This window comes from Cnephaeus nilssonii (assembly GCF_951640355.1).
Source record: "Cnephaeus nilssonii genome assembly, chromosome: 22".
Taxonomy (NCBI): domain Eukaryota; kingdom Metazoa; phylum Chordata; class Mammalia; order Chiroptera; family Vespertilionidae; genus Cnephaeus; species Cnephaeus nilssonii.
Genome location: NC_137093.1, coordinates 27830539 through 27843882, shown reverse-complemented (window position 1 = coordinate 27843882; position 13344 = coordinate 27830539). Strand labels below are relative to the sequence as shown.

The window sequence follows — 13344 nt, the reverse complement described above, 5'->3', positions numbered from 1 at the left end:
CCAGTTGGCTGGGCCGGCCTCCCAGGACATTGCCCTTTGGCACCAAATAGTCTAAGTCATGAGCCCTGCATCCGTCCCGAGGATCGGTCAGGGGAGGGCAAAATCTGAATCGCAACCCATCGGTTGCTACCCGTCCAAAGTTCACGTGCCTGATGCCTCAAAAGGCCCAAACTCAAAGGTGGTTAGAGTTTGGAGTTCAGGAGAGGCGCCGGCTGAGAACAGGGGAGTCTAAGTGGTTCCTCGAGTCCATCTTACCCAAGTGCAGAGTTCAGGCTTCTTTTATGTCCAGAAAAGGGGAAACGGGAGAAGCTGTCTTGGTAGAACTCCAACCTCAGGCAGAATTCCTCTAACGGCTGGCGTGTCTGCACGCAAGCCTGAGCAGGAAGTGTTAGCCTGCAGGGCGTGGGAGCGAGGCGGGCGGACCAAGATGGAGTCCGAGAGGGACTGAGCATTTCACTCTGTTACGTGGTCAGGACTCAGTCGCTCAGAGCCTTCACTGCCACAGCTAGGCCCTGTGAGCCGTGAGCAGGAGTGGGGTGCTCAGGTTGTATTTCAGAAGAATATTCTGGCTGCTGGGGGGGGGGGGGGGGGGTGGACTGGAGGGTGGCCAGGGAGGAGGCAGGGAGATTGGATAGTGCAGTGACCCAGTCAAAGGTGACTGGTGGAGGGGGGCGGACCCCAATAGGGGTGGAGGACAGGCTCCTCCCAGCCTGGAGGGCGGCGGGGGTGGGGGGTGGGGATAGGGCTTCCTTAACTGGGGAGCTTGGGGACCCGGCAGGCCAAGCTATTCTCAAAATTTCCAGTGGTTGATCCTCTTGCCAGGTGGCTTTCTTGGGCTTGGGGGCAGAGTCTTCTTCCCCCAAAAATATTTTTATTGATTTCAGAGGCGGAAGGGAGAGGGAGAGATAGAAACATCCACGATGAGAGAGACTCATCGATCGGCTGCCTCCTGCACACACTCCACGGAGGATGGAGCCCACAACCCGGGCCTGTGCCCTGACGGGGAATCGAACTGTGACCTCCTGCTTCACAGGTCATGGCTCAACCACTGAGCCACGCAGGCCGGGCGGGGCAGAGTCTTCTTCACCCGGGAGGCCTCTTAGGGAACGGGCCATTATAGCCACGGGCCTGAGGAGCTCGGGGTCACCGCGGGGAAGGTCTGGGCGCCCCTGCAAACCTTACATGAACCCACAGGGCTTCTGCTGTCTGGGCGGGATGAGCTGGAGAGTACGGAATGTGACTCCAGGGGTTGGGGTGGCGCCGCTAATTCTCGGAATGTGGGTTAGGCCTCTGCAGAGAGCAGGTCCCCACGCCCCAGCCTCCCCGCTGGCCCTGCCCCCCTTTCTCCCCTCCCTAGTGTTCTCAGCCTCCCCCCCGGGGCCCGGGGTCAGTGCTGGGGCGCCCTTCGCGTCCCGTTTCCCATTATCCCCCCCCCCCCCCGCCCCGTCCATTGGACAAAGGAGGACATTGAGGTCCAGAGAAGGGGTGTGACCTGGCCCCAGACCCCAGCTCAGCTCAGACCCCCGAGGGAGAAGGTGGGAGATGCGCGGCGCCGCTGATTGGCCCGCAGATACCCGAGCCACCCAATGGGCGAGGGGGGCGTGGCGGGCGCGGGGCCCGGGCTGCGCGCGCGGGGGCTCCCGCGGGTCCGGCGGTTGCAGCCGCTGGTTCGCGTCCTGGCCCGGCTGCCCGGGTCTGCCTCCCTCCCTGTGGTCCGCCCGCCGCCCTCTTCATGGGCCTGGAGCTCTACCTGGACCTGCTGTCGCAGTCCTGCCGCGCCGTCTACATCTTCGCCAAGAAGATCGGCGTCCCCTTCGAGCTGCGCACCGTGGAGCTGCTCAAAGGTGGGCGGGCGGGCGGGCCTGGGGTCCGGGCCGCGGCGGGCAGACCCACCCCCGCCCGCCGGCGCCGCCTCTCGGTCGGGCTGCGTGTGCGGACAGACCGGCGGACAGACTCTCCAGCGCAGAAATGTAGCACCAGTTATCAGTTGTGTATTTTTTTAAATATATTTTTTATTGATTTCAGTGAGGAAGGGAGAGGGGGGGGGGGAGAGAGAGAGAGAGAGAGAGAGAGAGAGAGAGAGAGAGAGAGAAACATTAATGATGAGAGAGAATCATGGACCAGCTGCCTCCTGCACGCCCCACACTGGGGATCGAGCCCGCAACCCGGGCCTGTGCCCTGACCGGAATGAACTGTGACCTCCTGGTTCCCAGGCGGATGCTCCACCAATGAGCCACGCCCGCCGAGTATCAGTTGTGTATTTTTAAAGAGCCTCGACCTTTGTCTAGTGAACACTAAACATTCTTTAAATACAGGTTAAGGCCCTGACCGGTTTGGGTGTAGGCCTGCAGACTGAAAGGTCCCAGGTTTGATTCCGGTCAAGGGCATGTACCTTGGTTGCGGGCACATCCCCAGTGGGGGGTGTGCAGGAGGCAGCTGATTGATGTTTCTCTCTCACTGATGTTTCTAGCTCTCTATCCCTCTCCCTTCCTCTCTGTAAAGAATAATATATATATATATATATATATATATATATATATATATATATATATATACATATATATATATATATTTTTTTTAATATATATTTTATTGATTTTTCACAGAGAGGAAGGAAGAAGGATAGAGAGTTAGAAACATCATCGATGAGAGAGAAACATTGATCAGCTGCCTCCTGCACACCCCCCACTGGGGATGTGCCTGCAACCAAGGTACATGCCCTTGACCGGAATCGAACCTGGGACCTTTCAGTCCGCAGGCCGACGCTCTATCCACTGAGCCAAACCGGTTTCGGCTTTTATTTTATTTTTTAAATATATTTTATTCTTGCCGAAACCGGTTTGGCTCAGTGGATAGAGCGTTGGCCTGCGGACTGACGGGTCCCAGGTTCGATTCCGGTCAAGGGCATGTACCTTGGTTGCGGGCACATCCCCAGTGGGGGGTGTGCAGGAGGCAGCTGATCGATGTTTCTCTCTCATGGATGTTTCTAGCTCTCTATCCCTCTCCCTTCCTCTCTGTAAAAAATCAATAAAATATATATATAAAAAAATAAAATACAGGTTAAGAGGGAGCGAGGCAGGCGGAGATCATTAGGGTTTGAGGGTGGGCGTGGGGAAGTGGGGTGAGTGCCCAGGACCTCTGCACCCCGGCCTGGAGAAGACAACCTGCTTCCCCTTTACTCCCCCCTCTGAGCTTCCGCCTCTGCTGCGAGGAGAAGGTGCGTCTGTCCCCATCTGGTCCCTTCTTTGCTCCTGCCTACCCCTGCCAGGGTCCCCTCCACGTTTGCAGAATCCGGTGGAGGGGGCGGACTGGACCTGGACAGTAGGGCAAGCTTCAGATCCAGAGCCCCCCGGGCAGGCCCCTGCTTGGCTGAGCCTGCCCCCCTTCCGTCTTTGGTGCCCCCCCGCCTGCATGTGCCACCGTGCGCTGCCTTTCCGCCCCCCCCCCCCCCCCCCCCCCGGGCTGGGCACACAGGCAGCTTCTGGAGGGAGCCGGGTAGGAGTGGTTCTGTCCACTGCGTAGAAGGCACCGGGGCCCTCTGACTCCACGTCCCTGTACTGCTGTACCTTCAGCACTGGCAGGGGCAGGGGCAGGAGCGGGAGCAGGGGTGAGGGGGGGGGGGGGGATGCAGCATTGAGTCAGGCCTGGGAACCCCACGGGGCGTTTGGCAAGGAAAGAAAAAAAGAGGAGCTGAGCTGCTGGAGGCTGGGTGACGGGGTCAGGAGCCCCTGCTGAGACCGAGGAGGGGCTGAGGGTTGGAAACGGTATGGCTGGCGCTCTGGGCTCTGCGCAGTTCACGCCGCCTGCATAGGGAGGTGGATCGCGGGGCGGGGGGTGAGGGGGTGGCAGGCTGCAGAGCCTGACGTGGATGGAGTCAGCTGGCTACAGGGATGTGCATCACCTTCCTCCCGGGCCCGAGCCACGGGGCTGCTTGGCCCAGGGGCAGGGAGGTGGGCACAGGGATGGTGGCCCTCTGGGAGGGTCAGGGGGCAGTAGGTGGCTCCTCTTCCCTGGATAGGGGCCTCAGAAAGATCCTGGATGGCCCGGCCGGCGTGGCTCAGTAGTTGAGCGTCGACCTATGAACCAGGAGGTCACGGTTCAATTCCTGGTCGGGGCTCAATCCCCAGAAAGAGGCAGCTGGTCAATGAGTCTCTCTCATCATTGATGTTTCTCTCTCTCCCCCTCTGAAATCAATAAAAATATATTTTAAAAAAAGAAAGATTCTGGATGCTGGGCGGGCGTGGCCAGAGACCTGGGAGGGCTCAGGGTTCTCCCCGCTGCCTCACTGCTCCCTCCCGCAGGCCAACACTGCAGCGATGACTTTGCCCAGGTGAACCCCCTGCGGAAGGTGCCCGCCTTGAAGGACGGGGACTTCACCCTGGCTGAGAGGTGATGGCCCTGAACTGCTGCATGGCCGTGGGGGGCTGGCCAGCCTGCTGTGTGCCCACTGTCGATAGCCTGGGACATGGTTTATGTTCCGTGAGCAACTGTGCCAGCACCAGGATGGAGAGTGGCTCGAAGTGGGCGGAGATGCCAGGGCTGGGAGGGCACCTGGCGTTGCTCCTGTTGTGTCCATGCTTTGACTCTGTTGGGGAGTGGTGCTGGGTGCTGGGTGCTGGGTGCTGGGTGAGTTGCTCTCACCCTCCGGGCCCATCTGGGTGCCCCCGTTTTTGGGGAAGCTTTCTCTGAGCACACACCCCCCTTCTGAAATCCCAGAGCATTTTTGTTTTTTACTTTGTGCCCTTAGTTCAGAGGGTGGGATAGCTCAGTGTGGCGCTGTGTGACCTTGGGAAATCACCTGACCTCTCTGAGCCTCACATCCCTACTCTGCACCATGGGGATGGTGAAACGCGGCACCCATGTGGAGAAACACATGCCAGGAGCCGAGGCCTGTCCCGCCCAGGGCCTGGCCCCTGGAGAGTAGCTGAAAAGTGACTGGGACATCGCCCTCGCCCCTGCTGTCCCTCCCAGTGTGGCCATCCTGCTGTATCTTAGCCGGAAGTATGAGGCCCCTGACCACTGGTACCCCCAGGACCTGCAGGCCTGCGCCCGTGTGGACGAGTACTTGGCGTGGCAGCACACGACTCTGCGGAGCAGCTGCTCCCTGGTCCTGTGGCAGAAGGTGAGCCTGGGGCAGGGACCTCCCCGGGTCCTCAGGGGATGGTGCCTTCTGTTTAAAACATTCAGCCCGGCCGCCGTGGCTCAGGGGTTGAGCATCGACCTAGGAACCAGGAGCTCACGGTTCGATTCCCTGTCAGGGCGCATGCCCGGGATGTGGGCTCCATCCCCAGTAGTGGGGCGTGCAGGAGGCAGCCAATCCATGATTCTCTCTCATCATGGATGTTTCTCTCTCTCTCCCCCTCTCCCTTCCTCTCTGAGATCAGTAAGGATATATTTAAGAAAAAGAGTCCTCCTCGAGCTCCAGGGGCTGGGAGAGGGGCCCCCCTCAAGCTGGAGGGGGCCGGAGCCTTTCCGTGCAGAACGGAGAGAAGTCAAGTGAGCGAGTGTAGACCTTTGCTCCTCAAAAGGCTGGTCCGCAGCCCCGGAGCGCCAGCGTCACCTGGGAGCTCACTGGCCGTGCCGAGGCTCAGGCCGCACCGAGCACACTGCTCAGGAATGAGCTCTGGAGCCGTAGCCAGAGCGGGCGCCAGGCGCATTGCCATGTGAGGAGTCCGGGTGGGGAGGAGGGGAGGTGGGAGCGGTGGCGGCTGCACTGCTGAGGCCTTGGTGGTGAGGGCAGTGGGAGCCACGGCAGGCCTGATGCAGCGAGCAGGGGTGGGCAGCCTGGGATTGCAGAGGGCTCTGCCAGCGGCTCTGAGCATCCAGGGAGGGTGGAGGCTGGCCCGTGTGAGGGGGAGATGGGGCCTGGGCGGAAGGGGGCGGGCGGGAGCAAGGAGAAGCTAGGCTGGGCTTTGGCCAGAACCGCAGCCCTCTCCTCCTGCCCCCCACCAGATGATGCTCCCTGTGTTCCTTGGCGAACGGGTGCCCCCCGAGACACTGGCATCTACTCTGGCCGAGCTGGACAGGTGCCTGCAGCTGCTTGAGATCAAGTTCCTGAAGGACGATGACTTCCTGGCGGGGCCCTGCATCTCGGTGGCTGACTTGGTGGCCATCACCGAGCTGATGCATGTGAGTGTGGGGCCGGGGGGCGGGGGGCGCGTGGCCCACGGGGCAGGGGGCACCCGGGAGGGAGCCAGTGTTCCAGCTCATGCTGCCCTTCCTGGCTGTGGACCCAGGGCGTGTACTTCCCTCTCTGCGCCTCAGTCTCCTCATCTGTGAAATGGGGCTTTAAACCCCCACCCTGCAGGGATATCGAGGGCTTTCTCAGTATCTCCTGGGAGGGGACCCCAGCCCATCACACATGGGGCAGAGGAGGGAAAGTCCACCTGGGGGGGTCCCTAAGCTCTCTCCCCACAGCCGGTCAGCGCTGGCTGCCACGTCTTCAAAACCCGCCCCAAGCTGGCAGCCTGGCGCCAGCGCGTGGAGGCGGCGGTCGGGGAGGACCTCTTCCAGGAGGCCCACGAGGTGGTGCTGAAGGCCAAGGACCTGCCGCCAGTGGACACCGCCATGAAGGACAAGCTGAAGCCCCTGGTGCAAGTGTTGTTGTAGTGAGGAGGGGCGGGCCTGCAGGCGAGGATGGAGACTGTCGTCAAAATAAAGAGATGGAGTTGCCTCTCTCCTTGGCATTGAGCAAGACACCCCGAAGTCTCTGTTCTCGAGATCCCTCCACGCATCAGGCCCACGTTCCTCCTTTTGTCTGTCTTCTTACTCCACTCTCGCCCCTTCCACTCCAACTTGTTTGAGATCTCTGGAATGAGCTTTACTTATTATTTTTTAAAAATATATTTTTACTGATTGCAGAGAGGAAGGGAGAGGGAGGGAGGGAGAAACATCAATGATGAGAGAGAATCATGGATGGGCTGCCTCCTGCACGCCTCCCACTGGGGATCGAGCCGGCAACCCGGGCCTGTGCCCTGACCGGGAATGGAATCATGATCTCTTGGTTCCTAAATTGACGCTCAACCATTGAGCCACACTAGTCGGGCTCAGTTATATTTTCATCTACAATTCAAACAGCTTCGAAACACTGATGATAGTACCAGGTTAGTCACACCAACAGATTTCCATGTTTTAAATAACACCTTCTGTTTTGCCTATAAAACAGAAGGTACCGTAGCCCTGGCCACGGTACCATTCCCAGTCAGGGCACATGCCCAGGTTGTGGCTCCCAGTCCTGGTCAGGTGCGTGTGGGAGGCAACCAATGTTTCCCTTGCACACTGATATTCCTCTCTAAAAAAGCATGTCGTCGGGTGAGAATTACCATAAGCATGGCCGGTAATTCTCCTGGGACCTGGCTCCCATCCCCTGCTGGACGGTTCCCCCCTGAGGCAAAGCTGCTACAGGCGCACGAGGACGCACTGACCGATGTCGGGCCAGGCAGGGACTCCCTGAACCAGAGCCTCTTGGCCCAGCCCCACGTGTCACCCACACGTGTCACCCGCACGTGTCACCCGGTCTCCTGATGAAGAGCAGCGCAGGTTCTCATGCTGAGCGTGAAGTTGCCTAACTTTGGAGTGGTGGCAATGCATTAAAATTTTTAAATTCTCAGCGTTATCAGGGTTGATCCTGGGGAAGGCCCCTTCAGGTGTGTGTGTGGGGAGGGGGGATGTGGGGGTTGGCCAGCCCTCCATCTACTAGGAAATGGTAGAGATGCATTTACTAACGGCAGAACCGCAGCTCTGGAAAATCACCGGAAACGGAAAGAGAAGGCCAGTGCGGCGGGAGGGGGGCGGGGCTGGGGGCGGTGGGCTGGGCCCTGATTCTGCCAATGACTCCGGCAGGGGCGTGACCCCGAGGGCGGGCCGGGCACTGGGACCTCCCGAGCCCGGGCTGCTGGGCTCAGCGGCTGACCCTCCACTGCGAACCTGGAGGTCACGGTTGGACCCGCGGTCCGGGCACAGGCCCGGGTGCGGGCTCGATCCCCAGTAGAGCCCATGCAGGAGGCAGCCGACCCATGACTCCCTCTCATCACCGATGCTTCTCTCTCCCTCCCTCTCCCCTCCTCTGAAATCAAGAGGACCAACATATTTAAAAAAAATATTTTAAAAAAGGACTTCCGGAAATCTGGGCCAGAGTCCACAAAGGTCTTCTGCTGAGGCGGGCGGTGCAGCCTAGGCAGCCAATCGGGAGGCGCTGCGTGCCCGCCCAGCCAATGAGGAGCCCGCTTCCCGGCGCCCCGCCCCCGCCCCCTAGTGGGGGTCCCGGGAACACCCCGCGGGCTGCTCAGCCTCCCTCCGCCGGCGCCGCGCACACGGCCTCCCGCTCGCCATGCCCTTCGTGGAGCTGGACACCAACCTGCCCGCTGCCCGCGTGCCCGCGGGGCTGGAGAAGCGGCTCTGCGCAGCCACCGCCGCCATCCTGGGCAAACCCGAGGACGTGAGCGTGGGCCGGGCGCCCGGGCCGGGCGAGCTCCCCGGGGCTGGGGTCGCGCTCCGTCCGCGCCCCGACTCCCCCATAGTGACTCCGCCTCCCAGGGACCCCCACCGAGCGCTGACTTCTCGCTCTCCCCGACCTCGCGCCCCCCCCTCCCCGCCCCCCGTCTGCTCAGTGTCGCCTTCCCCAGCCGTGACACCGACGTGACCTCCGAGGACCTCGGCCCAGACCCCCAGCCCTGACCCCGCGGGATGCTCCCCGCGAGCCTGGCCCGCGCCGGCTCCCGGACAGACTCTCGTGTCCCCCGCAGCGCGTGAACGTGACGGTGCGGCCCGGCCTGGGCATGGCGGTGGGCGGCTCGGCCGATCCCTGCGCGCAGCTGACGGTCTCCTCCATCGGAGTGGTGGGCACGGCGGAGCAGAACCGGGACCACAGCGCCCGTTTCTTCGAGTTCCTCACCAAGGAGCTGCCGCTGGGCCAGGACCGGTGCGTAGGGGCCGGGAGCGGACACGCCCGGGTCTGCTGCGCCGCCAGGGGCTGTGACCCCCGTCAGGGCCCCTCCTAAAGGCGGGGGGAAGGGGGTACAAAAAATGCCTCACCTTGCCCAGAAAGGTAGCGTCTGGGGCTCCCGGGGTGGGCCCACCTTTGGAGCGTAAGGGGGACGGAAGGAGGTTCTGGCTGTGAGTGAGTTCTGGGTGAGCCAGCTGCCCCGCAGCCACCATCCCGCCCCTGACATGCCCACCGCCCCGTCGGAGGGAGAACATAATGGGGCGAGCAGCTTGCAGCATCTACCTGGTGGGCTAGGGCAGCCTGGCGGGGGCCCCGTGGTGGGAATGCCTGGCGAGGGGGTCTTGGAATGTGAGGCCTTGGCCAAGGAGCTGATGACATCTCTTTTCTCTGTCCCCTGAAGGATACTGATCCGCTTTTTCCCCCTGGAGCCCTGGCAGATCGGCAAGAAAGGGACGGTTATGACCTTTTTGTGATTGGCACAGAGTGCATCCGGGGCATCGGTGAGCTGGCCACCTCTTCCGGAGAGGCCTCCTGGCAGAGGGAGGGCCTGGTGGGTACCAGCTTCCGGCACCCCCACCCGCAGATATGCCTGTGACCTCACAATCCTCTTCTTCCCCATCCTCATGCCAAATAAATGAAGAGAGCTTCGCCTTTCAAACATGACTTCCTTTCCTGACCAAGGCATTCTGCTCATCCCGGGCAGTGGGGCTGGCTTATGAGGGGGGGTGGCTCCTACCTGCAGGGTTGCTGTTTCATGGGTTGTACTTAGGCTGCTCCAATTGTAAGATGGGCCCTGGCCGGTGTGGCTCAGTGGATAGAGCGTCGGCCTGCGGACTGAAGGGTCCCAGGTTCAATTCTGGTCAAGGGCACAGGCCTGGTTGCTGGCTCCATCCCCAGTAGGGGGCGTGCAGGAGGCAGCCGATCAATGATTCTCATCATTGATGTTTCCCTCTTCCTTCCTCTCTGAAATATATATATATAATATGAAAATATTTATTATATATATTTATATATATAATTTTATATAATAAATGTTTTATATATATATATATATATATATATATATATATATATATATATATATATAAATAAAGCTAGAGCTTGGAGTTCCTTCCCTTAGCAACCTGTCCAGCTGTTTCTGTACTCATGCCTTCTACCTGCACGGGTATCTTGCTTCCCAGATGGGTTCAGGGAACACAGGTTGAGCGTGAATGAATGAGTGAAGTGCCCAAGGAGGGATTCAGGCCTAACCCTTGTCGGGACCATAAGGCTGAAACAGCAGCCTCCTATCTGGCCTCTCCACCTTAAATCTCTTAGCACCACTCTGGTGAGCGTGATGTCATCGTTTTCTGCAGGGGGTGGGGTGGGGGGAGTGGGACTGGCTCCTCCCCCTTCTCCAGCAAGAATGCAGAGCCCTACCCGGTTTGGCTCAGTGCATGGAGCATTGACCTGCGGACTAAAGGGTACCAGGTTCAACCGGGTTGCTGGCTCGATCCCCAGTGTGGGGCGTGCAGGAGGCAGCCAATCCATGATTCTCATCATTGTTTCTCCCTCTTCCTTCCTCTCTGAAATTAATAAAAATAAAATTTTTTTTTTAAAAAAAGAATGCATAAATAAGTGGAGCAACAAAGGGATGTTTCTCTCTGCCCTCTAAAATCAATAAAGGAATTTTTAAAAAAGGTTGGTGACTTTATTATTTTCGTAAATCCTGGATATCAGTAAAACTTGATTGTACTGAACTGACTCTGAATTCTTCATGCTTTTACTGCCTTTGGGTGTCAAAGAGACAGCCTAGCGTTCATTCCTGTGTAAGCAATTCTTGCTGGACTCTTGAGCTGTGCATTTCAACCAGTGTGAAGCCCTCCCCAACACGCTTCGCTCCCAGGAGGAGCCTCTCTCGGCCCGAGACCTTGTCAGACGCCCTTCCACCTGGACCCTCTGGGGCTCTGAAATTCTGTGACTCCCTGCCTGGCTGTTGGTTTCTTTTTTTCCTTCTGTTTCAATAGTTGATTGTATCTATTCTGGGGGCTTCCGCTCCTTTTCAGAAGAGATGGCAGGTAAGGGGAATGCTGTTCCTCCCCTGGTTCCTTCTTAAGTGTTCCAAGTTTCCGTTGCTTTCATTTAAAAAAATATATTTTTATTTCCGAGAGGAAGGGAGAGGGGGAGAGAGAGAGAAACATCAACGATGAGAGAAGCATGGATCCGCTGCCTCCTGCACACCTCCTACCGGGTCCGAGCCCGCAACCCGGGCCTGTGCCCTGACCGGGGATCGAACCGTGACCTCCTGGTACACAGGTCGGCGCTCTACCACGGAACCGCACCAGCCGGGCTCCGCTGCCTTCAGAACACCTGCCCCCGGTGGTAACGAGAACACCTCCCGTCACTTAGCGACCGCTGGGGCCAGGCACCGAGCTCGGCGCCTCGCAAGTTTTTGCAAGTGGTGGCGCCGAGCGTCCCTCCGCGAGCTGGCGCCTAAGCCTCAAACCGGAGAGCCGAAGCCGGGCTCAGGCCCGGCCACCACCGAGCGCCCGGGGGCTGCGAGCGGCGCCCCGGTCTCCCGCAGGCTTTTAACCAGCCCGTCCGCAGGCGCGCGGCGCGTGCGCCCTCGTTGATTGGCTGGCGGAGCCGGCAGCGCAGCCAATGGGCGCGCGCCTTGTTGTCAGGCGCGCGACCGGCTGGCCGGCGCGGGGGTCTGGGCGGACAGGCGGTTGCCGTGGAGACGCCCGGTGAATTCCCAGGCGGCGCGTTTCGGGGCGGCCCCGGGGGTGGGGTGCGGCTCTCCCGAGCCGGGGGCGGGGGCGCGAACCTGAGGGGCGGCGGGCGCGGGGCCGAGGCCGGTGCGGACGCGAGGGGCTCCCGGGCAGCCCCATTGCCCGCAGTGGAGGAAGCCGAGGCCGGAGCGCGGGAGCGACGAGGCCGGAGCTGTCGGCTGCCTCGCGGGCGGTTTCACGGCTCTGACCGCCGCCCTGGGGGGGGGGGGGGGGGCCTCGGACGGGCTCCGGCCACGGGAGTGGTTCCCTGTGACCACAGCTGGGGCCACCATTGATTCGGCGTCTGCCGGGGGCCAAGCCCGGCGCTAAGGAACCCCCCGACCGGCGTCCTTTCTCTTCCCCGTCGCCGCAGCCCCGCGAGGTGAGTGCTGTCAGCGCCACAGACGGGGGTGGAAACTGAGGCCGGTGGGGGGGGCAGCCCGACTCCCGGCTGCAAACGTGGCCCGGACTCTGGGCGCTCGCAGGTGTCTGCACCGATGGCTTGGGGAGCCGCTTCACTCTGTGGGGCCGGGGTTACTGCAGGTCATCCCCGTGGGACGGCCGGAGTCTGTGGTCGGAACCGAAATATCCTGAGAGTGGTTTCGTTGGAGGTTGGCAAACTTTTGTGGCAAATATAAAAATATCCCATCTGTCTAAATGGATTTTCCCATTCCGAGCATTTCCTATAAAAGGGGGTCACAGACCACGTGGCCCGAGACTGGCTTCTTTCAGTGAGCTTCATGTTTTCCTGGCTCACCCACCTTGTCAGGAGTTCATTCCTTTTGATCGCCGGCTAATACCCCGTCGTCTGGATATGCCCCATTTCCTTGATCTGTTCATCCGTTGACATTAGGTTGGTTTCCACTTTTCGGTTATTATAATGCTGCTATTCGCATGCCCTCATTAATTATTTTTTCTTTTTAAAAATATTTGTATTGATTTCAGAGAGGAAGGGAGAGAGAGAGAGAGAGAGAGAGAGAGAGAGAGAAAGAGAGAAACACCAGTGATGAGAGAGAATCATGGATCGGCTGCCTCCTGCACGCCCCCTACTGGGGATCAAGCCTGCAACCCGGGCCTGTGCCCTGACCGGAATCGAACCCGGGACCGCCTAGGGCCTCATTCATTTTTATGTTAGTAGTAGCGTCTCTGACGTCATGGTGTGGCTGTAGTCTAGTGAATGCACCCACGCCTCTAGCTGTGGCCGTTTAGGTCGTTTTCAGTGCCTTGCAATGACAGTGCTGCAGTGCGCATGTCTTTTGTATTTTCCCGCTGTTGGAGGCACATCTTCGGGGAGTGGGGTGGCTGGGTTGGAAGCTGCTTTTGTGACTTTGTCAGGTTCCCCCTCCAGGGGGCTTGGACCAAGTTGCATTCCACCCGCAGTGTGAGAGCGGGGCCCGCTTCCCCGCAGCCTCCCCAGCAGAGGGCGCTGCTGTCCTACTTTACTCTCCGCCCCTGGGATGGATGAGGGGTGTCCCAGTGCTGTTTAAAATTTTATTTCTCTAGTTAATGTGTACGTCTGAACAGATCTTCATCTGTTTGAGAGAGTCAGTTGTATGTCTTTTTTGGTGCATTGTTTGCTAATATATTTCCCCCCATTTTTTCTATCAGGTTTTTGATCTCAGGGTCTTTTTTTTTGCTTTTCAAAATTGT

The 13344-nt window shown here is 59.5% G+C and overlaps 4 protein-coding genes across 7 annotated transcripts in view; all 4 read left to right on the top strand.

Annotated features, from left to right (window-relative positions):
- RILPL1 (Rab interacting lysosomal protein like 1) overlaps nucleotides 1-13344 on the top strand; it is an 87930-nt gene that overhangs the window by 65401 nt on the left and 9185 nt on the right. The window lies entirely within an intron of this gene.
- On the top strand, nucleotides 903-6722 carry LOC307094162 (glutathione S-transferase theta-3-like). 4 transcript variants are annotated; one of them, XM_079762791.1, is made up of 5 exons: nucleotides 1591-1844; nucleotides 4302-4389; nucleotides 4996-5122; nucleotides 5953-6129; nucleotides 6418-6722. In XM_079762791.1, the coding sequence occupies exons 1-5, from the start codon at nucleotides 1733-1735 to the stop codon at nucleotides 6607-6609; spliced, it is 696 nt and encodes a 231-aa protein (XP_079618917.1). In that variant the 5' UTR covers nucleotides 1591-1732; the 3' UTR covers nucleotides 6610-6722. The 4 variants fall into 4 exon arrangements, with proteins under 4 accessions (XP_079618915.1, XP_079618917.1, XP_079618916.1 ...); XM_079762790.1 differs by having other exon boundaries at nucleotides 4972-5122; XM_079762789.1 differs by lacking the exon at nucleotides 4302-4389 and having other exon boundaries at nucleotides 903-1844; nucleotides 4972-5122.
- On the top strand, nucleotides 8077-9902 carry DDT (D-dopachrome tautomerase). The gene is made up of 3 exons (XM_079763278.1): nucleotides 8077-8437; nucleotides 8745-8920; nucleotides 9345-9902. Exons 1-3 carry the CDS (start codon nucleotides 8330-8332, stop codon nucleotides 9415-9417), a joined length of 357 nt encoding a protein of 118 aa, XP_079619404.1. The 5' UTR covers nucleotides 8077-8329; the 3' UTR covers nucleotides 9418-9902.
- CABIN1 (calcineurin binding protein 1) overlaps nucleotides 11762-13344 on the top strand; it is a 77900-nt gene continuing 76317 nt past the window's right edge. The window contains exon 1 of the mRNA XM_079762627.1: nucleotides 11762-12076. The gene's annotated coding sequence lies outside the window, so the exon portion shown is untranslated. The remainder of the gene's footprint in view (nucleotides 12077-13344) is intronic.

Coding starts and splice junctions, on each gene's coding strand:
- DDT (XM_079763278.1), top strand. CDS start 8,330: ATGCCCTTCGTGGAGCTGGACACCAACCTGCCCGCTGCCCGCGTGCCC. Junction 8,438..8,744: donor TCCTGGGCAAACCCGAGGAC/GTGAGCGTGGGC, acceptor TGTCCCCCGCAG/CGCGTGAACGTGACGGTGCG. Junction 8,921..9,344: donor CTGCCGCTGGGCCAGGACCG/GTGCGTAGGGGC, acceptor TGTCCCCTGAAG/GATACTGATCCGCTTTTTCC.
- LOC307094162 (XM_079762789.1), top strand. CDS start 1,543: ATGCGCGGCGCCGCTGATTGGCCCGCAGATACCCGAGCCACCCAATGG. Junction 1,845..4,971: donor CACCGTGGAGCTGCTCAAAG/GTGGGCGGGCGG, acceptor TGTCCCTCCCAG/TGTGGCCATCCTGCTGTATC. Junction 6,130..6,417: donor CCATCACCGAGCTGATGCAT/GTGAGTGTGGGG, acceptor CTCTCCCCACAG/CCGGTCAGCGCTGGCTGCCA.